Consider the following 26,265-nt stretch of genomic DNA (forward strand, 5'->3'; position numbering starts at 1 on the left):
GCTTCTGATCATTCATTCTTCACCGCCATAGGCGAGGATTCTCCCTTTCCTCCACATGCTTATTGCTTGTCCTGGACGGGGAAGTCTTTCCCTGTGGACTACAGGAAACGGCGAGGCATCAGCACAACACCGACCCCTCGACGCGTCTACTGCTGCTGCAGTCCACTAACCTGTTTGAAACCAGAACGAACAGCATCGCTTGCTTTCTCTACGACACTGGGATCCTGGGCTTGTGAAGGAGAGATAAACTCCTTAATTACCTGTGCGACACCCTTGTCTAGTATAGTAATCGCCATCAGCCAAAGGCTATTATACTGATACTGTTGGTCTTGAATTCCATACTAACCTAAGGTGTCCTGTTGCGTGCCAACCTGCTGGACTCGAGTGTTGACAGATGGAGCGGAGTCTGGCTGCTCGGTGGCGTGTATGTTCTCGTTGACGTCCATTTTCGGGAAATGTGATATATGTGTGTGAAAGCTTGTACTTTGTGCGTGTCGGTGTGCGTGTTTGCTCTTTTATAGGGGATGGCTTCCATACAGGAGGACGTCAGGAGGACCACCTTCACTTCCCGTGACCCACAACCACAGGTGACAAGTATTAGGTGATCTGGATAAGGTCAAGAACGTCATACAAGACGTCATTGCTTAGAAGGGGTGGTGCCCTCCGGCCATCCTTCTTCTTGGCTGGTGGGTGGTGCCGCTAACAGTTTTTTTTTTCGTTTTTTATTGTATTACTTTTATTTTTATTTTTGTTCTGGGGGAGTAATAATTTCATCCTAAGCTGAGTCCTCAAGATCAGCACTAGAGAGTTGAGAGTAGTAGCAGAGTGTAGAGTGGCGCATCATTTGACCCACGCATTTACTAGAATTAGTTCTGATAGAACAAAAGCCGCGCAGAAGTAAGAAAGAAACGAAGAAGTAGCGCAAGAAGAGGAGCATGGCGAAAAAGTCGCCTCAACGGTTTTACGTAGTGCCGGATTAATTATTATGTCTGGTCATTGAGTCTGCTGTGGTCGCTGGGTGGGGCAAATACATGCTGCCATTTTCCAACGTGAACGCCAGAGATATCATCGTCTGTTAGGATCTTTCCACGCTATACTTTCTGCCTGACTTTGCCGATCTTGCTATTTAAATAATTATGCAAGTGGCGACGACCCGCCGCGTCTGCTTTTCGGTCTTTTACCCACCGCTGTACTTATTTTGTAGTTTGGTATACGTTATCAGCTGGATTAGTAACAGGCATTTTATTATATAGGAAGATAGCAACGTTACTTCTGCATGGCATGTGCGGTGCCTATTTTGACCATCTTTTGTGCCTTCCTCCCATTATTATCGATCACCTCATCAACGAACTGTTCTTGTTCTACTACTTCCCGTCCAACAACCGTCGCCGATCACTACTACTCCTTTCTTTTTTTGTTTGCCGGTACAGTCGGTGCTCGCCGGGGAGATTGGAACTAACATACTTAATTACGTCAGTTACCAGCCATGCTTCGCACTCCTCCGTCACGTCTCCTTAATTACTCACTCTACGTAAAATGTCCGACGAAACTAAATTGAGCTCCATCTTCTCCTTTATTAGCATGCCCAAATTAAGGCCCGTAATTTTTCTTTAGCTTGCCTAATAAAATTCAATCTCCATCTTCTTCTTTATATTAGCATGTCTAGCTTTGGCTTGGCTGTCTAGCTCGTACTACCTTGTCTTCATACGTAGAGGCCGGCTGTAACCAGCAGTGGTGACTAACATTATTTACAAGGACCATGTAATATGGTGGGATCTTCGAGGATGTGATCTCCGTTTGGAATTTATTAAAGTGACCTCACTTTAAATATAATGTGTTCCCGAAACCATTTTCAGATATAGCTATACTATCAGTCGTTGGTATCACTAGTAAAGTGGATAGACATTATCACAAAGTGGTCACTATCGAGGACTAAAGAACGTCAAAGATGCCTGACTTAGTTGTGACCACACAAGAGCTACGCCCCTCCAGTCCTGTCTATGGTCACGCGCGAACGATAATAAAGAATAGTCAGTGCTCTGCATTGGCCCGGATTAATGGCTGGTAACAGCAGGCTGATACGGGCTCAGATTTCGTGGCCATGGCAGGAGAATACGTCGGAACCACTCTTTTCATGCTATGTTGTCTTGGAGGTACCCAGTTAGTCATCTTCTGTGTTCTGACAATTACTTTACTCTACCTTGCGTTAACAACTACTGTACAGTGTTGCACTACTGCCAGAGAAGTCCGTGACGGGCGACTTGTCGCAGCCGCTAAACACTTCCAGCCTGTAAATAGACTTAGTTCCCTCAACCTTATCGTCTCTAACAATGAGACAATAGTTTTTACATTTCCTTGTCCATTGGGCTCTCTCTGACGGTTAATGTTTGGATTTTCTTTCGGGTTTCCGGAGGCTTATTCAACCCAGCCGTGTCGTTGGGGATGGTGCTTGCCGGGTGCTTGCCACCTATGAAAGGCGCCTTGTTAACAGTGGCCCAGGTTTTGGGTGGTATAACTGTAGGTTATTAGCAGATTTTGAATAGTGGGCACAACTTACGGTTTGCTTTAGGGAGCGGCAATCATCAACGTCCTACTTCCGGGAGAGCTAAATGCTGGAACAACACTAGGTGGAGGAGCTTCTATTGCCCAGGGACTGTTCATTGAAGCCATCCTTACCGCGCTGTGAGTGGATTTCGCCTATTTGCGTGTTGGAAAATTTTCGTCAGCTAATGATGAGTACCTGACAGGCTAATGTTGACGGTTTTCTTTACGGCTGCCGAGAAGAATGAGGCAACATTCCTGTCTCCGCTTGCTATTGGGATGGCGCTTTTCGTGCGTTGAGACTGATCAGCTCCATGGCGAACTGACAGATCGATAGATTGCTGAGATGGTTGGAGTGCCATACAGTGGCGGAGCTTTGAATCCTGTCCGAAGCTTAGGACCAGCTGTGGTAACTCATAACTTCCCTGGATATCGTACGTTTTGTGGCGCCATGCTTGTACAGCAGACTGTAAATGCTGATCAACTGGCGGATGGTTAGATTGGATCTACTGGGTCGGTCCCGCCCTCGGGTCTGTTCTTGCGACATGCTTTTACTCTTTGCTCAAGTATCTTGAATATGAATCTGTCCCCGGACCCGGAGAAGCGCCCCACGTCCCTCCGTTTTGGCGCTTACCCGCTCGAGGGTATCTATCGACGTTGTCACACCCATTCGCGAAAAGAGCAAGCACTGGAACTTATTCCCATGAAGACGACCCAGAAAAGGGTTTACGATCTGGCAAAGATTCCCAAGCTAATACCGATAACCCAACAAGAGTAAACAGGCCTGGATCGGGTGATGCGGAGATTCAGAGTCCTGTTGAAGATGTGAGTTATATGTTTTCGTTTACTGTGAATTTGGTGCACGAGCGCTGATCATGAGAAGACGACGATGGCGAACGCAAGATTGGACAGAATCGAAATGCTATTGACACAATTGATGCAGGTGCGCACGTCCGAGGGTACGCAGAAATCACCTGCTGTATAAGGGGGAGCGAATCGGTAGTTATTACCACGAAAGAAAGATCATTCATTGCCTTTTTTTGTCTTTTAGCCATTATAAATGTCATAAACCAGTACATGCAGATACACTATAATGTTGTCTAATACAGGCAATGTGAACATCGCTATCCCGTTTTGAACATCAGTACTTCATTTTAATGAAGGGCCTCAAAGAATAACATACTATTACACGTTTTCCGAATCGGATCATTTGGGATCAAAAAACCGTCTTCCAGCCTGATCTTTCGCGCGCTCCCAATCATCCGCCCAGTTATGCGAACCACTGTACGCAGTGCTTGGTGTATCCGTCCAATTCTCTACTCTCTGCTTGCTCTTTGCCATCATCGCCAAAGCTCGTTGACGTTCTGACTGATTTACATCGCCCTTTCTTGAGTTTCTTGCAGAGCTGAGAGATGCAGACTTTGAAATGGATGTTCCTTTACGCGACGCCGAAGAATGGGAGGCAAAGAGGGCATCTATGTTGGTCAGAGGGTCATTGCGACTTTTCGCCCGCGCATCCTTCCTCCGTTCTCTGTCTCTCCTCGCTTCAGCTTCCTCTCCAACCTCCTTTTCTTCGTATCGCCTCATGTCCCGATCCGTATACCAAGGATTTGTCTCCCGCTCTGGACGGGATAAATAGACTGTAAAAGGGTCTTTCTCCTGCTCCTTTTTCTTTTTAGCTACCTCAGCCAAAGTGAGTTCTGGTTTATGGCTCGATTCCTGTGACCTGCGTAAGCTGTGGTTGATACATACCCGACCATAGAACGTACTCCTTTTTCAAATTGTGCAAAAAAATTGAAATGGCCACCTTCTTGTAAGTCCGCATGGTCGATGACATCTGATTTTTCTCTCCTCCGATCACTCTGGCTAGGGAAATCAAAATCCAAGCGTTCCCGTTTCTTCCTTTCCCTTTTCTCCTCCTTTATCTTCTTTTGGCGGTGTTTTTCCAATAGATCCGGGGTTGAATCGACCGCGTAACTGGAAGATGTTGATGGGAGATCTTCTTCCTGTTGATCATGGACTGACGGTGAATTGGCTCGACGGCGAAGCAGAGTGAGTCGGTGTTCGGCTTCCTGTTAAGTTTGTGAGCTATATTCACTTGTAGTTGGTTTCTGGGTGACTGTACCTACATTATCGACCCTTTTTTGTTCTTTGGCTATTTCCTCTTCCTGTGCACGCGCTTCGTCTTGCCTTACTCGTTCCTTGTTCTTCTCGAGATAGGGGTGGTATGATTTGTGTCTAGATGTGTTAGAGACAGAATCTGGTGTTGAGATTGAACTTACTGTAGGATTTGCAGGCGAGGCATAGGTAAAAAATATTCCAATGGACACAGATGGTGGTAAGTTTAAGTGTATGTCACAGAAGCAGCGCTACTAAAATAAATGACTCTGGATGAAGAACGAATAGTCGGTGAATTGGCTCGAGTAAACGGAGAAGCGGGGGTGGAGGCAGGGGGTGATGAAATAGGCATGGGAGAAGTGAGGTCCCGCGCCTTACCCCTAAAAGCATTTACGCGTGCCTAGAGGAGTTTACAGAGTCGCGTAGGACGACGCGAGGGGCGTGCGCGGTGCTGTTGACCGTTGGACACTACACTGTCCTTCGCAGTGCTCTCTTTATCTTTCTCCTTTGCTTCCTGCTCTCCCCTCCTCCACCTTCCACCCTTTGCATTTGTGCAAACGACTCTAATCACCTTCATCATGTCAGATGGTATCGGTATCGCAAAGTACGTCAATCTCTGCTCAATCTACGCCCATCAACGCTTCGCTTCATTACTGACAACTTCGCAGTTTGCCAAATCAAGTGAGACGATTCGGCCAGAGAAACTTCAACCCAACCAGCTAACAATTACCACAGAGGCATAAGATCACAAGCCAGAGAGGCGCGCATTTCACTATCATGGTTGTTGGTGAGTGCACTTCCATTCAACAGTTGCGAACAGGACCGTGCACACTCTTCCAGTACAGTGGGGCAAAAGCTGACTTTTCTCTAGGGCAATCTGGCTTGGGAAAAACGACGCTTATAAACACCCTCTTTGCGACTGAAATTTGCTCGCCGAGGAATTATCGCCAACGGTGGGTTTCATTTGAAGTAAAGTTGAAGTGATGTTGAAAACACTACTGCTAGGTTCGCAAAACAGCTGGATAAAACCACAGAGGTTGAAATTTTAAAGGCTGACCTTGAGGAACGCGGTTTCAATATTAAATTAACAGTCATTGACACTCCCGGATTTGGCGACTATGTCAATAATCGCGACTCATGGGGCCCTATTGTTGACTTTATTGACGACCAGCACGAATCTTATATGCGCCAGGAGCAACAGCCTTTCAGAAAAGAGAAGCAGGACTTGCGGATCCATGCGTGTCTGTATTTCATCAAACCGACTGGTACCACGTAAGTGGTTTATCATCAAATATCAGTTTCTTTTGGGTCTCATAAGATGGCAGGTTGAAACCACTTGATGTGGAGATCATGAAGAAGCTTGGTACACGAGTAAACCTGATCCCAGTCATCGCCAAGGCAGATACTATGTCTCCAGAAGATCTCCACAACTTCAAAACCATTGTAACTCAAGTTTTCCCATCTCTGCATATATTTTCGCTCATCTTTTCAGGTCCGTGAAACGATCATTGCACAAAATATCTCTGTCTACACTCCACCTGTAGACCTCGACGACGAAGCTGCGGCTGAGCATGCGCGAGCAATGCAAGCTGTTATGCCTTTCTCAATCATTGGTAGTACTCAGGATGTCACTACGCCTGACGGAAGGGTGGTCAAGGGTAGAGAGTATTTGTGGGGTGTAGCCGAAGGTAGATCTGATCTGCATTGTCATCAGACGTTTGGCTGACCAATCTACAGTTGAGAATGAAGACCACTGCGACTTTAAAAAGCTCCGATCCCTTCTTATCCGCACATATATGCTTGACTTGATTACCTCCACGGAAGAAAAGCACTATGAAGCCTACCGCCTCGCACAAATGGAAACTCGCAAATTTGGCGAACCAAAGGTTAAAAAGTTGGATAACCCAAAGTACCGCGAGGAAGAGGAAACATTGAGGAAGAGGTTTACTGAACAGGTCAAGTTGGAGGAGGCCAGATTCAGACAATGGGAGCAACATGTAAGAGTGATTTACGGACTATGGCAACCGTGCTCACGCGAACGTAGCTTATTGCCGAGAGAGATCGTTTGAACAAGGATCTCGAGCAAGCCCACAGCGCTATCAAAGCTCTTGAGGTAGGTGTAATTTCGCCCTCTCTCTGCGGAAAAATGGCTGACATGTTCAGGCTGAACTGGACCAGGTGGCTGCCTACCATCGTCAAGGGGGGACTGTAGGTCGACGTTGAGCCAACGCTGGGAGAAGGTCGTGTGTGGAAGTTGTGTTTATTGCAGAGACTTTGAAACTTCAGCATGTCTTGTCTATGTTTATGAATTTTATGCCCCTTTCTCTTAACCCCGCCGAGCTGGATGCCCAATGCGCACTGATGAACTGTTTTTATTTTCGTTATTCCCCTTCGAAAAAGCAACAATGAAATCCGTATCTCGCTATCAGCTAGAATGTCCCAACGATAGAATCTGTAAAGGGCAAGATGTATACATGTCTAGCTGGATTTACAAGACAAAGTGACCAGATCATTCGAAGAAGGGGGACATTGATAGCAGTGGACATATCATGGGATATAAATACGACTGTAACCTTCGACCCTAAAAAATGCGTCATCAGCCATGGCCGGATCAAAGGAGCTCCTTCATACGTACTTTTTGCGACAACAGGGGCACATGTGATTCTGCGCTGGGAGTCTTGCAGCCAAACTTTCCCTACAGTCGTTGCACACGGCCAAACATCTGGAGAAGGGGTCATTCCATGATACACCAGCGGAAGAAAAGAAAAAAAAAAGAAGAAGAAGACGTTCGCGAGGAGGGATGGATGGTGGGAAAGGAGGCTTACCTGCAAGGCCAGAGAATGGTATCTCTCATACTGACCATACAAACGACACAAGTGCGCTTTGTTTCTTCGTCTTCTTCTTCATAGCCTTTCATAGCTTGTCGTCTTTCATGCATAACGTCCCGAAGGCCCAAAACATTCTCATTATGCATTGAAACTAGGGATGGTAGTGCTGGAGTGTGCAAAGAGTCGGATGAATAGAGTGTCATGAGCGATGTGTAACGTTGCCGGGTAAGAGGAGCAGCTGTGCGTGATGTAAGGTGTGCAAGTAAGACTGGTTGAAAATCGTCACTCGACTGTCTGCCGTCGCTTTCAGTCGTCTGTGAGACGAGATCCCCATACAGCATTCCCCTCTGCTTCATTTCCTCCTCCTCTACGTCCATACCCTCGTCAAAGAGGTCCTCTTCTTCTTCTTCTTCTTCATTGGCATCGACTATACTCATCTGCTCGGAATCTGAATCATCAGACATCTCTTGGATCCATTCTTCATCATCTTCTATTTCTCCATCCACATCCTTCAGGAGATAGTCCGCATATGTCCACATTTCTCGCCTAGGTTGTCGATTTCTTTGAATAGTTGCGGTGGAACCACCATGGTCTCGTAGGCTGACGCTAGTGCTTGTTCCTCTTGTATATCCAGTCCTGTGCAGATTGGCGGTATGGGCCAATTGATGACTAGACTCTCCTGACCCGGATATTTGTTCAATGATGGCGGACGCTCTCGCTCTCAGTCTCGCTCTCTCACGTGCACGAATGTTCTCTGGCGGTTCCCTCCATGCGTCGCGGCGCCAAAACTTCCAGCTTCGAGGACCATACCACCATCTCGCTCGCCAGATTTTTGCACCCAATCTAAACATGCTTCGACCGACTCGGGTGGACATGATGAACCGAATCAGAGCCGATAGGATGGCGGTGAACAGAGCACGTGCAAATGCACGGACTTCCCGCCACTGCGGATTGAGGCGCTCGGAATCCTCGGCTTCAGATACTTTGATATTACTGATTTCGGTGCAAAAGCCGGGCGTAGGGCTGTGCTGCAGGAGGCCATGGTGGAATTCGCTGCCGTCAGAAGTTATTTCGACCCAAGGTGCTTCTGGCTTGTCAATGTTGGCGAGCTCGTTTCTCAGTCCAGACAAGGAGGTGGCTTCGATACACGCCGTACCAATCTTGAGGAGGGTAACGCCAAAGTCGTCTCGACGATCAGGGATAACGCCCTCATGAGGGAGCAAGGAAGTGAGAGAGGGGATATAGCCATATGAAAAGATAAAGGTGATGGCTCTTAGGATGACGGTAGATAAAATTACCACAGAGAGGAAGAGCGCAAGCTAGTGATAGAGCATGAGTATGATGTCTAGAACGCCACTTTATAGTCTATTATATCACGCACGAAATACCAAGTAGGACTCACCATATGAGTGAGGAATGTGAAACTCGGGAATCTCAGAGGCGAACTGAAAAGGACATAGGCAAAGTGCACTACGCCGACGATGCCGCATACAGAAGTAGGCAGGAGGACATTGTCTCGTAGGGTCAGGGAGAGTTCGAGGATTTGTAACCAAGTTAACTGTGGCACGGATTTTTCAGCTATGCAAGTTTCCTTGATATTCTTTATGGACCTACTTCAGTCAGGCTAAGCCATAGTTGGAATAACGCATGGGCGTCTGGCCTTCCATGCGCCACGGCCCGTTCTGTGTGTTGGTGTGTGAGAGGGGACGAGTACAGGTGCATCATGAACGAATAGCCCGTCTTCGCGGTGTCAGCAAGAGTAATGAGACGCCGTGTTCAAAGAAGAAAAGAGCTTACGAGATTGAAACTGGCTGCAACATCGCGCCTTCGGCTGCAAGTTGAGTTGACACATATCAGTCACGGCTGCGTGGTCGAACGGGTGGTGAAAACGTACATTGTATCTAAGCCGTTGGCGATTCCACTGCAGAGCAGCCCGACGCACACACTCACAAATACCTGCCAGCAGATATCATTCATCTCCATCTCGCCAGCCCAATTTCCAAGGCGACTGGTGGCCCTTCTCCACATCGCTGTAGTGCGATCGTGCTGGAATTCGGGCCAGAGTCCGATGACCTGGATGAGAAGGACGGTGAACAATATCCAAGCCCGGAGCAGGCAGACGATTCCAGGCAGTCGGATGTAGCGGGCAGCGTCTGGAGAAGTGAAAAAGTCCGAGACGCTGGCTCGAAGCCGATAGAAGTAGGAGGGATTTGGGGGGCGTGGATGGTCGTCGGGCGGCGGCTGGCGGGGGCGGCGGACGGTATGGTGTATGCGGTTGAGAAGTATGCCCTATGATAAGATCAGCAGAGGCGGCATGGTCCGCAGAGGCAGGGCACGCACCATGAGGATAAGAGTGACGCCGTATCCGCTGCCTACGAAGCTGAGCGCAGGTGTGGGCTCGGGCGCGGGGGCCGGGTCGAAGTTGGGGCTGGCGTCGGAGGCCGGGGTGGGGGAGTGGGAAGGCGGAGGGGCGGCGGGGAATGCATAGACGAGGCGGTGGAGGAGGAGCGAGGCCCTGTTTCCGAGCTGGGCGAGGAGAGGCATGGCGGGCGTTGGGGTATGTAGTGTGTATAGCAGGGAAAAGAACGAAGCCGAAACAGGTTCGCGCCTCGTTGCCGCCAAGCCCCCCGCGACCCGGGCATCGCCGAGCCGAGAGTGGAGGTCGCTTAAGGCGGAGGTCGCCGGCCAGTGGCGGCATGTGGGTATTTACAACATATTTTGCGGGCGGCGGGAAGAGAACAACAACAGACTTCCTCGCACATAGCATGGAGCACCCCCCTCTGCCCCTCGACGTCCTCTCAAACGTCGCAGCCCTCATCCCGCCGCCCTACTACCCATGGCCACACCCTGCTGCCCAGACCACAGCCACAACCCCGGCCCCCGACGTTATCCGCAACCTCGACCCAGCCCCCGCGCCACTCCAGACTGATCTCCAGGCAATCTCTGCCATCACCCGCGCCTCCTCCCGGCTCCTCGAGGCGGCGCGGCCATGGCTCTGGGAGGACGTCGACGTCAAGACAGGCAGGGGATGGCTCGCCATCGTCAACGCCCTCACAGAGGAGGTCATCGAACAGGACGTCGAGAGTCTCACCCCCATCGCTGGCTCCGCACCCGCCTCGGATGGGACTGGCAGCGGACGGGCCACACCCGTGCCCCCCCAGGAGCCTCCGAGGCAGCCAGGCACCATACCACAGGCCACACACGCTTACACGTCCCCGTCTTCCGCCGCCCTTCCTTTCCCCATCGCTTCAGGCCCTGGTCATGTGGCTTCCGGCAGCAGCGCTTATCCCCAGATGTCTACAAGCCCCCCACAACCCACGCACATACACCAGCTTCTAACACCCCCCACGTCACGTAACACGTCACCTCGCGCACGCACCAGCCCCGCCTTGCCACCCATCCTCACCAACCCGCAGCCTCGTGCCGAGCAGAGCCCCAGCCCCGGGCCATCTGCGCCGCCTGGTCCCCCTGCGCCGCCTGGTCCTCCTGGCCCGTCGGCCGGTCCGGGACCTTCGAATGGTGTCTCCCCGTCTGCTGTCGCACGCACAAAGCTTCGAGGACGTTCACGTTCCCCACGGCGCAGCGTCGGTTTCGACACTGAAGGCATTCAGGCTGTATTGGAGCGTAGCCGATCAGCCAGCTCTCATCGATCCAACGGTCCTAGCGGCTCGGTTCGCGGCGCCTTTATGCACCGCCGTACAAGCCTCTCCCGTTCACGGACATGGCATGATGGCCCACGTGACGAAGAGGAGGACGAAGACGAGGACGAAGTGATGCCGCTTACGGGGCCGCCCGCCAGGTACAAGGCAGGTGTCATCACTCCTCGATTGTTGCCAGCAGAAAGGGAAACTGCGAACGCCGATCTTTTGCCTCCTCCGGGACCGTACATTAGGCATCTCAACTTTACCAATTTCAGAACTATCGGGAGCAGAAGGAGTCAGGAAGAGGCAGTTCGGGGACGTTTTGTCACCGCTGGAAGACTTGAGGGTGTCATAAAGGTAAGCCCCCTCATCGTCGTTCGCCATGAGATAAGCCCTAACATAACCTTTGTAGAATGCTCCCAACCTTGTGTCTTTGTGTATGACCGAATACGTCGATTCATCGTTATCCTACCCAGTCATTGAGGAAATTTTCTTCAGGGGATCCCGGCGCCCGCGCTACCGTTCACCGTCCCTTACCCGTACTCGCTCCCTGTCCATCGGTCAACCTCCCTCGGTCACATCCACCGCTCATGATCAACTTGATCCTCCTCGTCCCGAGTACGTCCCCTACGAGGACGAGACTGAGGACCAAAAGTGGAACCGCCGAGCCATGTTTACCCCCCTCGAGGCACTCGACCTCACTGGGTGCGTCAGCCAAGCATTTACAGAGGCCATGCAAAAGTTTTACAATACTTGGCTGGCACCAGACGATGAGACGGAGGATGAGGAAGAAGAGCGAGGTAGAGGCAGATGGCGTGGTAGAGGGAAAAGGGCCCATTCGCCTGATGCGACAGAGGACGATAGTGACACCCATAGCCATTCAGTCTCTAGGGACAGACAGTCACATAGGCGTCCACCCAGATTCCGAGCTATGCGCCGCTTGTGTCTCCGTATGTGTACTTCGCTCGATTCTCAAATCATCGCGTCCCTTGTATGGTCCTTCCCTTGCTTGACCCACCTGGATCTGTCAAACACGCGTGTGCCCGACGAACTTCTCAACTATCTCACCGACTATTGCCCACGCGCATTCCGCCTCACATCCCTCAGCTTGGCGCGCTGCCCAAGACTCAACTCTTATGCTGTCGTTGACTTTCTCTGCCGCTCGCCCGCCGTCAGGGATCTCGTCGATCTCAATTTATATGTAAATCCTACTCAGGGAAAGGCTATTGAGTCCGATGCGTTGATGCGGCTCATTACCGAGGCGCCTTGCATGCGTTCCGGTCGATTGAGGTATCTCGACCTTTCCTCCGCCAAGTTCACGCCCGCCCACCTCGCCGCCGACGTCTTCCCGCCGCAAGCTAGCTTGATCTCACTCGGTCTTTCTCACATCCCCACTCTGGGTTTGACCCCCATTGCCGATTTTTTGCTCAGCGTGGCGTTCAATGTTGAGATCCTCACTCTTGTCGGTACTGCCATAACGTCTTCCCTTGACCCATCCCGCTCGCCATTGCAAATCACTCTCGAGCTGCACTCTCGTCTCATCAACCCTCTGACAACTATTCCTTTCTCCCTGTCGAGCCTTTACCTCTCCCCCGGGAGCGGTACGCCCGCCAACTTGAATCCTGGCCCGACGAGGTTAAGAGTCATCGAGTTGATTGGGCCGGTCAGGAGAAGTATTGCGCCAGACGGTAATGGCGAATGGAAAGTTGTAAAATCAAAGGGAAGTCGAGGCTGGTACGTCGATCAGTCTGCTGGCTGGCGCCGAGTCCAACCTCCTCTGTCACCATCACCATTGTCCCCTGCATCAGAGAGCGGGGCGATGGACGAAGGTGATACGGAAGCGCAATGGGAGTTTGTTCGTCATTTGCCCAAAGCCCACCCGCGCAGGGCCTGGCTCAATAAGCTGAGTGAAGCTTCAGGAAGAGTGGGAAGTAACGTCGGGTGGCATTCGAGGAAAATGGAAGTAGTCAGAGGGATGGGAATGATGGGGCGTGAGGAAGGGATGGCAGGTGCCGGGGCATTCGCGTTTGAAGAGTAAATCTATATAGTTGTAGCCTACTCCAAGGCCAGTACTTTCGAATAGGGTCACGCCGTGGGCCAAACTTCCATCATGATCCTTCATACATAGCATTTTATATTGTTTACTGGTATATATGTTTATATTATCTAACCAACCTTCTCTGTGCAAAAATTCCAGACTTTGTGAAGATGGTCATGATTGCCGGCCATGATGGCATACTACCCAAATAATTACTATATATCACCAAGGGTACCAATGATGCTTGATATAATGATGCAGCAGCTACCACTATGACCTTCATGGCTGAGAGAGCCGTGCTCGTGATACTATGATAATATCGTGATCAGCAGTTTCCTTGTTTGACACACGGGCCTTTTCTACATTTTTGATACTACAGCGTATCATGAATGTTAAATTTTAAGCATAGATAAAATATAATCGAAAGCGTGCCAATGTTTAGTAGGTAAACCCATAACATGATAGCCAGCTCACTAACCCCACCCCATGCGCTTTATTACACCCACACAGATTCACTTTCAAGGAAAAGAGTGAGACAGATTCCATCTCGCACCATCGCAAGTATGTATCAAAATATAGGTAGATATATCGTCCATGAGTGCCACAACAGCATGCTTACATCTACGATCTATAGAAAAAATGCGTCTCCACTCTACTCCTTCTTCCCCCGCTTGCTGTGCGACGCTGCAGCGCGCTCCTCAATGATACCCTCCTTTTCGAGCTTTTCCATCTCGCGCTTTTCAACAGCTGCACGTTCCTTGACACCGGCAGCAGCAACACGAGCCTTGTAAGCGTGGTACTGCGCAGACAACATTAGCATGCCATTCGTCCATCCGCCAAGTCGAAAAAAAAAAAGACGGTATCACTTACCTTGACATCAGTGCCAAAGTAGTAGTCCCACCACCTGAAACTGGTAGAGAAGCATGAAGTGAAAGTGGCATGGTGGAAATCGTGGTGGTCGGCACCGGCCCAGAAGGGGAGGAAGTGTCGGAGAGACCAAGGGAAGTCGTAGCCAGAATGAGCGTCGACTGCTTGCCAAAGACGAAGAGTGATCCAAACGTAGACGGTGAGGATGTGAAGGTCATTCCTGAATACAGCGTACAAGAATGGTCCAGAGATCGTTCCTTGCGCGAGGATCAAAACTTCAAGAGGATGGGCATATTCGGCGGCCTATACAATATTAAGCGGAGGACTCAAGAGATGAAAAAGATGCGAGTAACTCACGATACCAATAGGAGCAGAGAACTCGTGGTGGAGCTTGTGAATGTGCTTGTACAAAGGACCATAGTGCAAAGCCCTGTGAGCCCAGTAATGGAAAGTGTCCTCAAAGACGAAGAAGAAGGCGATTTGCGCAGCCATGAGACCGATAGATGAAAAAGGTATTTCGTAAGTCTTCATTCCGAACAAGCAACAGATAGGGTGGAAGGCGAGGATAAGGGGAGCTTCACAGGTGAAGTGAGTGAGAAGAACGACCTTGGTGCATTTGAGGATTTGCGCGCGAGAGACGTGCTTGTTCTGCATGATGATGAGCAACGGCCACAGCTTGTAATGTGAATCCGACGTACAGGCTGAAGCTTCCACTTTTGGAAGTAGGGCATAGCATCGATGATGAGCCAAGGGATACACCGTCCAAAATAGACAATCTACAGGCGGTCAGTGTGTATTCGCCAACGGTCAGTGCGATTTCGCCAACGCACTTCGTGGAGCAAAAAGCTCATCAAGCCGGTGGCAATGATGGGGTTGCCGACCCAGACGTAGTAGGATGCCCATAATCTCTCGAGCCAGTTGAGGGCGGCAAAGTCGACACCTGGATAGAGGGTGTTTTGCGCGGTGGTGGCATTGACAATGGTCAGAGAATCTGAGGCGCCGGGGATGTACTTGTCGAGCAGGTCAAAGGCGGCTGCAGCGGCCATGTTGGGTGGAGTGCGAGGGGCGGATGGGGGGGGGGAGAGGGTGCGGGAAGATGGGCGGTTTATAAAGGACGTCGGGGTGAATCGGACACAAAAAAAAAAAAAGTGGAACGACGCCAGGCGACGACGCGGCAAATTCCAGCAAAAACAACAGTGGTACGATCCTCGGACTCTCAAAATATCTCCGCATTTCGTTCCGCACCCCTTAACGAGCTCCTATAAACAACAACAAACGCCATTCCTCTTCCGAATTTATACGAAAGCAATGGAAAACCCACACGAAGCAGAGCAGGCTGTACTGCTAGAGCGAATTATAAAAAATGTCGTACGTTGGCACCATTCGGAAGATGCATCCATACTTCCGCTGACTGCTTCGTCTAGGACAAGTCAAACGAAGCGATTATCGAATTAAATCACTGCCTCAAAGTATGTTTACTGGCCATGCCTTGGCGCCATGGTCAAAAGTTTGTCGTATGACACGTTAAGCTGACGCGACTCGCAAGGAATACCTTGACTCTGCTGGAGCCATTCACATCACGTCTCAACTCTTCTCCAACTATTCGCGTAATGTGCTATATAATCTCGAGACAGTCAACAAGCTTCCCAAGCCTGTTTAGTGCAATTTGCAGAGCGTTATAGACATGAGGTGATGGGCATTAAGTGTATTTACCATGTTGTAAGGATAGATTTACATTACTGAGCATGGACTTTTGACCGATCAGCGGCCAGCGCAGGGGTCGCGTCGTTTGCACACTGTTATGAAACGAACATCATATGCACTCAAAGATGGAAGGAAAGTTAATAGAGGTAGTCACTGGCCACTGGGCAGATAAGAGATTCGATAGTTCAGATGCGTTTCTTAGCCCAAGCAGATGATGGTGCACGAGCCGCTTGCTCCCCGTTCAAGCCAATAGAAGCGTCAACAAAATGTGTTGACCTCTTCTGCAGATGTTTAGGTCATGGCTATAGCAATCGTATTGCAACCATTATGTTGGAAGGTAAAAAGCCTTCATTTCTTTTTACGGCATTCATTGAAGTACTGTAGTCAGTCCGTGAGTTGACTGCACATTGACTACTGACTTTTCTCAAATCAATACGTAGCTGCCTCTACTTTCTACCGCCCCTTTCACTCTTCTTCCCCCATGCCAATGCTCTCATTATTATTACATTCTTGCCACACTTCCATCCAGCCATGTAGAATCACGCATCATCGGCCTCATATTGTCTCATTATCCAATCCTTTTAGCCCTCTTACTACCAGTACTAACGAAAATCCGTTTGCGCGGCTTAATTTGCCGTCTGAACTGATTTGCCCACGCTAAACTACCTGTTTTGGCTATCAGTCGCCGTCCTTCTCAGGTATTCGTTACTACCTGCTTACTACTCGTTCTGGGGTCCAGAGTGTGAAACTCAGACGGGATCAAACCGTCTGTCGTCCATCATCCGCCTGTCTGCCTGTTCCATATATGCAACGTGTAATTAACAAGCGTGCTTGTAATTAGTGTTTATGACGTCACTTTACCGTAAAGGTCCGGTGCTATCAGGCACTAAACGGGCGGGTTCACATCACTTCCATGTTCGCCATCCGCCCTTCTCAAGGCAGCTGCTCGTCCACCAGCGATGCCCGACAAGTCGTACTAGCATCATCCACAAGCCCGGGAAAGGACCTGGACAGAGTATAAAAATACCCAAATTCCCCATGAATTGGTTTCAACAACCTTCCTCTCACAATTTATTTCCTGTCAATCACCTAGAACAAACCGTATATCGCATTTTAGTTCAAGATGGCCGAGCAAACTCAAGGACAACCTGGCGGAACTGGAACTGCCGGAAGTACCGGTCAGCAAGACTATCTTGGTAAGCAGCATCCCATCTCTTCCCGTCCAAATTACCATTAAGCTAATCAGGTCTGTTGCTATAGACAAGGGCGTCGACACCGCTCTCAATAAGGCCGGCCACGGCCAGTCTCATTCTACAACTGAAAAGATCTCTGACGGTATTCGAAAGTGAGTCCGTATACTACTACAACCGTCGTGGCACAAGTGCTGACAATATATACTCGCAGTGTCTTTAAGAAGGCAACCGGCAAGGATGTGCCTATTAAAGACAAGCAGTAAACATTGGCCGGTACACAAGAACGTATCAACCATGGAACGATGCTTTTAGACGTCTCTGGGGTGGAGTTGTATTGTAGCGCCAAGAAGTATGAATACAATTGAATCCTTAAAAACAGATTATTGGTATCTCAATCGGTTATGCTTCTCTTCTTTTGCACTGTGTAAGATGAAAAGTACGCCACTACTCTTCAAGAAGCGACAACCATGTGCATCGAGCTCCATGCTGTCTAGCTCACAAGTGATCATGACGATTCAAAGCGAATCATGAATTCACTGGTCCAACTTTCGGTGGTTCTATCCGCTTTGGCATTTTCACCTTACTTGCGCTTCCCATAAGCTGATCGATCTCCGACTTGTTGAAGTAATGAGGAGCGACTAATGAAATAGGCAGGTTCAGCAGTTGCAGGTTTTGGTGACAAAAGGAACGAGTAAACTTACGTTCAGACAGCCAGCTACCTTCTATCGGCATACACTGTCTCATATACTCTTTGGATGTGAGAACCAATTCGTAATACAAAATAAACCTCGGCGGCGGCTGCATGCCAATGAGGCAAGATGAAGGATGCAGGTAGACCGAATGGTTATTCTTGGTTGTTCGATAACCACCGCCTCTATCGATACGTGCCTGTACGAGCCGTTAATGAACCACGAAAGATTGAAACAGTGAAATTGCCACCCACCGTATTGTAAAAGTAGCCGGCTGTAATGGCCTTTTGAACGGGCACAACATCATTCGGCGTACTCTCAATGACCACCTCCACTCGATCACAAAGTTGCGCCAGCTGATCTCTAATATCTCTCACTCTGCAAAGACTCTTGAACTGGACAAAGTTCTCGTAGCAAAACTGCTGAGAATAATTGCTTTCTGCCCACTGCTCAAAGATGTTGAGGAGTGTAAAATGATCGCCGCCCGACTTGATAAAGTTTTTATGGGCTTTATCAGCATGCACACGCTTATCTTTGGGACGATAAAGCAGTGAGCCGGATTCTTGAAGCATTGAAATGATCGTGAGAACCTGTGGCACATCAAGAAGCGCGTTAGCAATTTTTTTTTGGTTTTTCCCCAATGGAGTTGAAAATCGGGGACGCGAAAACGGGCTCACCTCATGTGTACACTTGTAATTCTCACTGTTGATGATCGCCTTTGACAACATGGGGTCCACTGGGAATTCTGCCATCCTTCTTCCCAGTCTAGTCAATTCTCCCTTGTGATTCAACGCTCCCAACGCGTACAACAGTTCAAAAGACCTGATGATGGTGTCTGCTGGCGGCTTATCCAAAAAGTCAAAGTTGAGAACATCGTTAATGCCAAGGGATTTGAGCATAAGAACGACCATGGAGAGGTTGGTACGTTGGATTTCTGGAATGGTATCCTGTAAAAGCTCATTCTTGAACGCCCACTTTGTGTACAGACGGAAAGCTTTCCCTGGACCGACTCTGCCGGCACGGCCGGCACGCTGTTGTGCAGACGCGCGCGAGATGGGCTCGACGACAAGAGAAGACATGCCGGTCTTTGGGTTGTAGTTGTTTTGCTTGACGAACCCTGGATCAATGACATATACCACACCATCGATGGTAATCGATGTTTCAGCAATGTTTGTGGCCAACACAACCTACCAAAAAAAAAAGTGTGTCAGTTATAGGGCTATATAGAAAAACAGAAAAACGAATGAAAGAAAAGCTCACTTTTCGGGCACCTTCAGGGGTCGGTTCAAAGATCTTGCTTTGCATTTCGCTGGGCAAGTTTGCATAGATGGGCGCGATGATCAACTCTGGCACCTTGTCCCCCAAAGCGTACATTGTCTCCTTTAAACTTTCCTCCGCTGCCTCAATTTCGTCTTGACCTGTGAGGAATAAAAGAATATCACCTTTGGGCTGGGTTGTATGGATCTGTAGGATAGTGGTGACAGCGGCGTGCATATAGTTCGCTTCCGGTTGTTGCGTGTAAAACATATCAACGGGGAAACGACGCCCGGGCACTACCAAATAAAGGTTAGTAAATTATACTGCAAGACCCCCATCGATAGAAGAATAGGGGAGATAAAAGAAAAAGGGGATGTACCGTCAAAAATAGGAGCTTGATCGAAAAAGTCGGCAAATTTTTGAGCGTTGAGGGTAGCACTGGAGATGAGTAATCTCAAGTCGGGACGAAATCGAGCGATATCCTGTTGTTACTCGTTAGCGATACTCACTTCCTTTATCGTTTTTTATGTAGTCCATTCCAGCTCACCTTGACTAGGCCGAATAAGATATCTGTACTCAATGTTCTTTCGTGCGCCTCATCGATGACCAACGCCGAGTACGTTGACAGCTCGGGGTCTGTCAAGAACTCTCGGAGCAGCATACCATCTGTCATGTACTTGAGGGCCGTCTTGTCGCTTGTCATATCCTCGAATCGGATAGAATAGCCTACTTCTTGCCCTAATCTCACACCCATCTCCTCAGCCACACGCGCTGCGACACTCATAGCGGCTACTCGACGGGGTTGAGTACACCCAACCTTCATGCCATTCTTACAATAACCAGCCTCGTAGAGATATTGAGGGAGCTGGGTGGTCTTGCCTGATCCGGTTTCAGCGACTACGACGAGGACTTGGTGTTCGGCGATAGCTTCGAGAAGTTCGTCTCGGAACTCGTAGATTGGAAGGGAATTTCGGGTTTCTTGGATAGATTGAGCTACCAAAAAATAAAAAATAAATTAGATACTTGTCAAGTCGTTGATACGTTCAAAATCAAACACTTACCATTTTTCTCTAGCTTATCCACCTGGTCCAGTAACGCTTGTGCTTCTGCAGTCAGGGTCCCGTCCATCTTACCCTCTTTCAAAAACTTGATTTCCTGCGACTCGTCAAAGACATAGTCATAGTCCTCCACCAGAATCTCCTTGTCCAACGCGCCGGTTGTGAGGTCCGTCCTTTCTTGCTGAGCGGCCTCCCACTGATCGACATCTGTGACGAATTGACCTTCAACGGGCTTGGATTCTTCGTATCGTTTATACAGGGCATCCTTCTTTTTCTTTTGATCCAGACGTCCTTGCTCTGTAATGTAATCATCGGGAAGCATGTAGCCATTGGTTCCATCATCAATCTTCTTCCGCTCTTCCATGAGTTTGATAAGTTCCTTCTTTCTCTCCAACTCGCGTTCCTCTTTTCTGGACAGTTTTTGGTTTCTGAACAAGATTTTCTCATCTTCCACCTCCATCTTGAGTAAATCGAGTTGCTGCAACTCTCGCTTTGAGAGATACTCTTGTCGAGAGCGGTTACGCAGGTCGGCGATCGCAGCCTCCCTCGCTGCAGGGTCGTCCATGAGATTTGCACGTCTTGACGCATCGACGCCGCCTAGCGCTTTGGAGGTCCGATCCTCAACAATCCGTTTCGTACGATCACGGTCCTTTTCCTTCATCCGTTCCGCAAATTCGTCCCTCTGACGCAGATCTTCCAACCGTTCTCGTTCTAATCGCTCTTCTTCCGTCTCTTCCGGCTCAAGGGGTAATTCAGCTTGGTCGTCTCCATCGGGAAGCGGTGAACGTGTCCTCGGGCGCTTTATTTCCTTATCCTCCTCGTCGGAATCCCAGTTGCCCTCCGTATCTCTCTTTCGCGCGTGCCTTGCCTTTTTCACGCCGACCACATCTCTCTCTCTTGACCCTTCCTTCTCCTTTTCCTTTTCCTTCTTCTTCTTCTTCTCTTTCCGGCTACCGCTACTTTCTGCATCCTCATCCATTAACAGCGTGAATCGTTGGCCTGACGCAGCCTTGTCTGCTTTGGGTGCTTTAGTCTTGGTTTTGCGGGGAACGAGAGAGTGGACTTGGGCAGCGAACGCTTGAGTCTCGGGAGTGCTCGCCATTCCAGTCGATAATAGCGAGTTGTACAAATCGCCTGGCGTCTTTGAAGATATTGCTATGAAAGATATTAGCCGGGTCGCGAGTAGCACGCAGCGCAGGACATACCTAGGGATTGCACATAGTCGACGGTGGCACTGTCGGACGATCCGAGTATCTGCGAGCGGGGTTAGGAAGGGGAGGACGGTGGAAGCATGGTGCTTACTCTGACAACATTATCGCTGATAAAGTTTTTGAGGTCCATTATGTATGGTATAGCAGTGGTGAAGCACAATGGAACTCCTCTATAATAACAGTAGTAGTAGCTGCGTCGTGCGGCGGCGGCGGCGGCGGGAGGAATGACGTGGCATTTATGGCCTGGAGTTGTTCTTCTTCTTCAAGGATATATGGTGGTCGTTGGAAGCGGCTTTCTCTCTGCATCCGCCACCGCCATGTTTTTCTGTGCTAGTGAGTCCCCCGCCCGGCGGCCGTGCGCTCACCTCCCCAGTCTCTGGCTCGCCCCCCACCGTCCCCGTCGTCTCCAAGACCTCGGGCGCCGTCTACGAAAAAGCGCTCATCGAGCGTTACATCGGTCAGTGGCTGCCCCGCTCACCGCCCAGCCCGCTCACACCCTGCAGAGGAAAACGGCACAGATCCCATCTCCGGCGAAGCCCTCACCAAGGACGATCTCGTCGACGTCAAGGCCAGTGCGTGCGGCGTTCCCCGCGGTGCTGCCACAAGCTGACCTCACGTTCAAGAACCTTCCACCATTCCTCCCCGCCCCGCTAACCAGACATCCATCCCCGCCCTCCTCACCGCCCTGCAGTCCGAGTATGACTCCATCATGCTCGAGTCACTCGAAATCAAAAAGGCTTTCCAAAGCTCTCGGTGCGTTTACACGCTCGACGGACCGTGGAATCATCTGACACTTTTGGCGCAGGCAAGAACTCGCAAACGCGTTGTACAGGGAGGACGCTGCCACACGAGTCATCGCGAGGTTGATGAAGGAGCGGGACGAAGCCAGGCAGTGCGTTTTCGCTCAACGTTTTTTTTGGGCCGCAAACAAGCACAGCACCAGCATGACTGACTTTGGTTGCTAGAGCTTTGTCGTCTATTCAATCTACTATCGGTTTCCAACCGCCAGCCGCTGCTGAGGAGCCTGCAGCAGACGTCGAGATGGCCCAGGAGGGTGCTCTTCCCGCAGACGTCGAGGCCAAGGTCATGGAGACTAACCAGGCGTGAGTCGAGGTGTCGTTTCTGCTCCATCAGCTCTCGCTAACTCGCTTTACAGACTCTCTTCCGTGCGAAAGAAGAGAAAGCCTGCACCTGGCTACAAAAAGGTAGACGATATCAAGTCATACATCCAGATCAACCACGTTCCCTCTTTGCACGCTACCAAGCCCGCTGGTATCACAGCTCTCGATTTGGCTCAAGACGGCAACACTGTCGTCACTGGCGGTGCCGACAAGGCCGTTCAAGTGTTTGACCTTGAAGCTAGCAAGGTGCTTGGCACACTCAAGGGTCACACCAAGGCGGTCACGCATGTCGCTTTCCGCGAACACGAAGGCGAGCCTAGGTTGGCTATTAGCGCCAGTGCTGATAAGACTGTGAGGGTTTGGGGAGAAGACGATGGCAAGTGGGGAGCTAGGGCGACGCTTTCAGGCCACAAGGGTGAAATCAATGGACTTGCTGTCCATCCTTCAGGTTCCTATGTTGCTGCTGGTTCTGCCGATTCCACCTGGAGTTTGTATGATCTCTCCACTGCCAAGGAGGTCACCAAGTACACTGCCATTCCCGGTATCGACGGTTCTTTCGCTTATACTTCATTTGCTGTTCACCCTGATGGAGTGTTGCACGGTGGCGGTACCAAGGACGGCGCCGTTCGGGTCTGGGATGCTCGTCAATCCAACTCTCTCGCCGCCACACTGTCTTCCCACGCCAAGGACCTTTCCACCCTTTCATTCTCTGAAAACGGATACTACCTCGCCACCTCATCCATCTCTGGTCCCCCTACCGTCAAGATCTTTGACCTTCGTAAACTCGATATTCTCTCGTCCTGGACGTTGCCAGAGGAGAACACGATCCGTGAAGTCAAGTTTGACCCGTCTGCGCAATTCCTCAGCGTGGTGGGTACCGACGCGAGGGTGTACGCCAACAAGACGTGGCAAGAGTTGGTGACGTTTGAGGAGAATGCGGGTGATTTGGTGGGTGCGAGGTTTGGCAAGTTGGGTAGCGAGATTGTGCTCGCCGGCATGGACAGGACGCTGAGAGTCTTGGGGAAGAAGGAGTAAAAAAAAAAGTGGGAAAAAAAGGGAGTCGTGTCTGTACAGTTCTTTTCTAGAGGATGTTAAAAGGGATGAATATATATTATATATATACTATATATCAACTGACATGAAGAGTAGAATCGTGTGTTGAAAAGGGTATTCTTGATTTGCAGACTCTGCAGACTTTTACGAGAATGGGAAATTCTCTTTGAATGCCAACTTTTTTCTTTCTGTAATGCATTTTTGTCTATTTTTACAGTCTGCTTGCTACGCCCAATCAACCTGTATCCCTACCATCTTGACAACGAAGAAAAAGGAGGAAAAAGAAGAAGAAGAAGACGATCTAAAAAGCAGTTGATACAGTTTTTACGAGCTAGTTCTTAACCGTCAAGTGGCAATCCACAAATCTCGCAATCGCTCCCTCCATGCTCATTAACAAACGTGCAATGGGGACAAACCCTCTCCCTACCACCAACTGGCCCTGCCCCTGCTCCTGCCCCAACTGAATCAGGACCCGATGGCGGTGCAGACGACTCGGTAGAGGGACCGGCAAACGCAGGAGAATCGATCCCGAGGTTATTGAACGATGATGTAGGGGGAGGGTTGGAACGAGCATTGGCTTTTGTTTTTTTTTGGGGGGGAGAGAGAAGAGAGAAGAGAAAAGTTTTGCGTTAGCGAGTGTCATGCGCGCGACCAGATAACTCACCGGAAGCTTCAGAGTCGACAATGGTGAGCAATGTCTGCCATCCACCACTAGCGAAAAGCTCTTCCAATGCGTAGGTATCATTCGGATGGGCATGGGCAGTAGCAGCTCGACAAAGAATCTGTTGCTCCTTCTACCAAAAAAAAAAAAAAGAGAGGCAAAGAAAAGAATCCTGCTGTCAGTATACCACAAACTCGTGCCCAGGTCCCACATTTTCACTTACCAAGGAAAACAGACCCTGCATGCATAAGAATGTCACCAGATGCCAATCGCTCAACCATTTCTCGACATCCTTCTTGATCCTCCCGGGCCATGTGCCGGCATCCCCAATTTCGGCATCGCTAGTCTTTAGAATCGCAGCAAGTTGCGTGATAACCACCTGCATGGATTGATCATGCAGCCCGGGACGGTTTTCCGTTGGGAAAGCGTTGGAAAGGAAAAGAGGAGATGGCGCGAGGGGGAAACCATGGGTGATCTAGTAGCATCCCGTGAGTAAAAAAAAGTGCACCAAAAAAAAAAAAAAAAAACCTACATTGACGTAGAGATACTCGACAGGAAAAGTGGGCTTTGCAGGCATCTTGACCTGTAGCCCATACTCATTCTTATAGCTGTAAAACACTTCCGGGACATACTCTCCTTCTCCTGGCTTCCTGACTCTCACAACTGCGGGGTCTACACTGGCCTCAACGATTCCAGCCTTCACCATGGCTTCGGCATGCTCACTTGCCTGCCATGCCAAGATGTCGACACCTCCGTCCTTATCACCCGTCAAACAGCAGGTGACGAAACGAGAGGAATAATGACCGGTGGGAGACATTCTGGTAGAAAGTGGATGGGAGAGCTGATAAGCGGCGGAAAGGAGCATTTCCAGCGAGGAGGCAGTGTACGACTGGGCGTGGCGTTTGTAAAGTGTTTTAGTAATGTCGTCGGGGGAGGGAGTGAGATCAGTGTAAATCATGCCTACGACGCTCAAGCCTTTGTCACACCATTTCGCAATCTCCTGAACCCTAGATTCGTCGCTCCATGGGGTTTCGACAGTCAGTCCATCGAGTTCGCCTTCCTGCTTTGGCTCCCACACAGCTTCGACGATGACCTTGATGCCCATTGGGACCTTTTCATATTTGTCTTCTCGTCCGATGAGGAAAGCGATACGTTGGGTCCCTGTACGACGCCATGCGGAGAGGAGGCCTTCGATGATGGACGGCGAGGCGAATTCAATGTGGTCGACCATTCTGAACGGCTGGGATTGGAGGGTTACCGCAGAAGGCTGGCATGTGGAGCAGATACCGTCGGGAAATGAAGGGTGCGCCCCTGTAGGGCAAGGTGTGATGACGGATAGAGATGTGGGCGAGAGCGGAGGAAGATCGGTAGCTGATGAAGCGGTGGGTGGACGGGAGGAGAGGAGCTTGCGAAGATATGCATGGTAGGACAGGTGCTTGATCTGATGCTCAGACTGGAACTTGGGGTCGTACGGCTACGGTTTCGTCAGCGGCGGCAGAACACGTCGAGGACGGCGATATACCTCTAGCGGCATGCAGTAATCACACATGGCCTTGTCGCCGTGCCTACAGAATGCAGGATCCCTCTTCCGCTCAATCTTGCCCGTCTGCTTCTCCCAGTACTGATCAATCTCGGGCTCTTGCACGGAAGACAGGTCTCTGAGCGGGATGGTGTTTGGCATGGGCGGATCGGTGTGTGTCTTTGGGTGGGAGGGGTCCGGCTGCGCGGGCTGCGGGTGCGGCGCTGTGGCCTGCATGGCCGGATGCGAGTCGGGGTCGGCAGCACGTGGCTTGTACGAGAGGAACAGGAGATCCCCATGGCTGCGGGGGTCAGCGAGTCGCCGGCTGGAACAAAGGGGCGTACCTGAAGCCCATGTCGCCGACTGTGCGGCCGCTGAGGGCGTGGAAGGGGACGGACTCCCCCGCGGCGCCCGGCTGGTTGCTGAGTGCGAGCGTGGCGGGGTCTGGCTGGGGGTCTGCGGCGGGGATCGTGTTGAGGATCGCCTCCGCAAAGTCCTCCCCCGTCGTCTCCGGCTGCACAGTGAGGCGGGCAGTCCCCGCGGGCGAGCGGATCCGGAGCAGCTGCGGCGATCAGCGCTGGCCGCGCAGGGAGGCAGGGGCTTACCATGGTCTGGGTTTTGGAAGAGGCCGGTAGTCATAGTCGAGAGATAAATAGCAACGCGGATTATATACATACGTCAGCGACCACTCCAGTCACGTGACCCACAAGCTCAAAATCTAGTGACGTGGAAGGTTATGTATTCGTACGTAATGTGTGTGGGCTAC

General features: G+C 50.4%; 11 protein-coding genes across 11 annotated transcripts; 5 read left to right on the forward strand and 6 right to left on the reverse strand.

Annotated features, from left to right (window-relative positions):
• Positions 1–59: 59 nt before the first annotated feature.
• CNBC4770 (hypothetical protein) lies at positions 60–446 on the reverse strand (the record flags this gene model as incomplete). Its single annotated transcript, XM_771329.1, has 3 exons — positions 60–98; positions 171–277; positions 347–446. 3 exons carry the CDS (start codon positions 444–446, stop codon positions 60–62), a joined length of 246 nt encoding a protein of 81 aa, XP_776422.1.
• A 1,502-nt stretch (positions 447–1,948) lies between these two features.
• CNBC4780 (hypothetical protein) lies at positions 1,949–3,526 on the forward strand (the record flags this gene model as incomplete). The annotated part of the gene is made up of 9 exons (XM_771330.1): positions 1,949–2,030; positions 2,091–2,160; positions 2,225–2,290; positions 2,343–2,517; positions 2,570–2,682; positions 2,748–2,832; positions 2,879–2,975; positions 3,041–3,366; positions 3,425–3,526. 9 exons carry the CDS (start codon positions 1,949–1,951, stop codon positions 3,524–3,526), a joined length of 1,116 nt encoding a protein of 371 aa, XP_776423.1.
• Positions 3,527–3,747: 221 nt separating this feature from the next.
• On the reverse strand, positions 3,748–4,846 carry CNBC4790 (hypothetical protein; the record flags this gene model as incomplete). Its single annotated transcript, XM_771331.1, has 4 exons — positions 3,748–4,260; positions 4,311–4,613; positions 4,671–4,779; positions 4,824–4,846. 4 exons carry the CDS (start codon positions 4,844–4,846, stop codon positions 3,748–3,750), a joined length of 948 nt encoding a protein of 315 aa, XP_776424.1.
• A 391-nt stretch (positions 4,847–5,237) lies between these two features.
• Positions 5,238–6,882, forward strand: CNBC4800 (hypothetical protein; the record flags this gene model as incomplete). The annotated part of the gene is made up of 10 exons (XM_771332.1): positions 5,238–5,263; positions 5,328–5,340; positions 5,395–5,446; positions 5,531–5,612; positions 5,665–5,931; positions 5,985–6,102; positions 6,152–6,347; positions 6,397–6,656; positions 6,704–6,772; positions 6,823–6,882. The coding sequence occupies 10 exons, from the start codon at positions 5,238–5,240 to the stop codon at positions 6,880–6,882; spliced, it is 1,143 nt and encodes a 380-aa protein (XP_776425.1).
• Positions 6,883–7,206: 324 nt separating this feature from the next.
• Positions 7,207–10,031, reverse strand: CNBC4810 (hypothetical protein; the record flags this gene model as incomplete). Its single annotated transcript, XM_771333.1, has 8 exons — positions 7,207–7,240; positions 7,295–7,381; positions 7,485–8,806; positions 8,890–9,045; positions 9,102–9,227; positions 9,285–9,318; positions 9,382–9,776; positions 9,828–10,031. The coding sequence occupies 8 exons, from the start codon at positions 10,029–10,031 to the stop codon at positions 7,207–7,209; spliced, it is 2,358 nt and encodes a 785-aa protein (XP_776426.1).
• A 152-nt stretch (positions 10,032–10,183) lies between these two features.
• Positions 10,184–13,095, forward strand: CNBC4820 (hypothetical protein; the record flags this gene model as incomplete). The annotated part of the gene is made up of 3 exons (XM_771334.1): positions 10,184–11,485; positions 11,541–12,983; positions 13,048–13,095. The coding sequence occupies 3 exons, from the start codon at positions 10,184–10,186 to the stop codon at positions 13,093–13,095; spliced, it is 2,793 nt and encodes a 930-aa protein (XP_776427.1).
• A 723-nt stretch (positions 13,096–13,818) lies between these two features.
• On the reverse strand, positions 13,819–15,079 carry CNBC4830 (hypothetical protein; the record flags this gene model as incomplete). The annotated part of the gene is made up of 5 exons (XM_771335.1): positions 13,819–13,965; positions 14,037–14,336; positions 14,391–14,681; positions 14,732–14,809; positions 14,864–15,079. 5 exons carry the CDS (start codon positions 15,077–15,079, stop codon positions 13,819–13,821), a joined length of 1,032 nt encoding a protein of 343 aa, XP_776428.1.
• Positions 15,080–16,860: 1,781 nt separating this feature from the next.
• CNBC4840 (hypothetical protein) lies at positions 16,861–17,193 on the forward strand (the record flags this gene model as incomplete). Its single annotated transcript, XM_771336.1, has 3 exons — positions 16,861–16,933; positions 16,998–17,082; positions 17,142–17,193. The coding sequence occupies 3 exons, from the start codon at positions 16,861–16,863 to the stop codon at positions 17,191–17,193; spliced, it is 210 nt and encodes a 69-aa protein (XP_776429.1).
• Positions 17,194–17,455: 262 nt separating this feature from the next.
• Positions 17,456–21,275, reverse strand: CNBC4850 (hypothetical protein; the record flags this gene model as incomplete). Its single annotated transcript, XM_771337.1, has 10 exons — positions 17,456–17,568; positions 17,632–17,818; positions 17,874–18,209; positions 18,297–18,806; positions 18,880–19,172; positions 19,256–19,358; positions 19,424–19,869; positions 19,938–21,089; positions 21,140–21,188; positions 21,237–21,275. 10 exons carry the CDS (start codon positions 21,273–21,275, stop codon positions 17,456–17,458), a joined length of 3,228 nt encoding a protein of 1,075 aa, XP_776430.1.
• Positions 21,276–21,462: 187 nt separating this feature from the next.
• CNBC4860 (hypothetical protein) lies at positions 21,463–23,301 on the forward strand (the record flags this gene model as incomplete). Its single annotated transcript, XM_771338.1, has 7 exons — positions 21,463–21,478; positions 21,519–21,602; positions 21,649–21,717; positions 21,769–21,898; positions 21,951–22,037; positions 22,111–22,248; positions 22,302–23,301. The coding sequence occupies 7 exons, from the start codon at positions 21,463–21,465 to the stop codon at positions 23,299–23,301; spliced, it is 1,524 nt and encodes a 507-aa protein (XP_776431.1).
• Positions 23,302–23,657: 356 nt separating this feature from the next.
• On the reverse strand, positions 23,658–26,107 carry CNBC4870 (hypothetical protein; the record flags this gene model as incomplete). The annotated part of the gene is made up of 7 exons (XM_771339.1): positions 23,658–23,896; positions 23,984–24,113; positions 24,204–24,455; positions 24,513–25,454; positions 25,503–25,800; positions 25,844–26,061; positions 26,105–26,107. The coding sequence occupies 7 exons, from the start codon at positions 26,105–26,107 to the stop codon at positions 23,658–23,660; spliced, it is 2,082 nt and encodes a 693-aa protein (XP_776432.1).
• Between the last annotated feature and the right edge of the window lie 158 nt (positions 26,108–26,265).

The sequence above is a fragment of the Cryptococcus neoformans genome, chromosome 3 (genome assembly GCF_000149385.1).
Source record: "Cryptococcus neoformans var. neoformans B-3501A chromosome 3, whole genome shotgun sequence".
Lineage (NCBI taxonomy): Eukaryota > Fungi > Basidiomycota > Tremellomycetes > Tremellales > Cryptococcaceae > Cryptococcus > Cryptococcus deneoformans.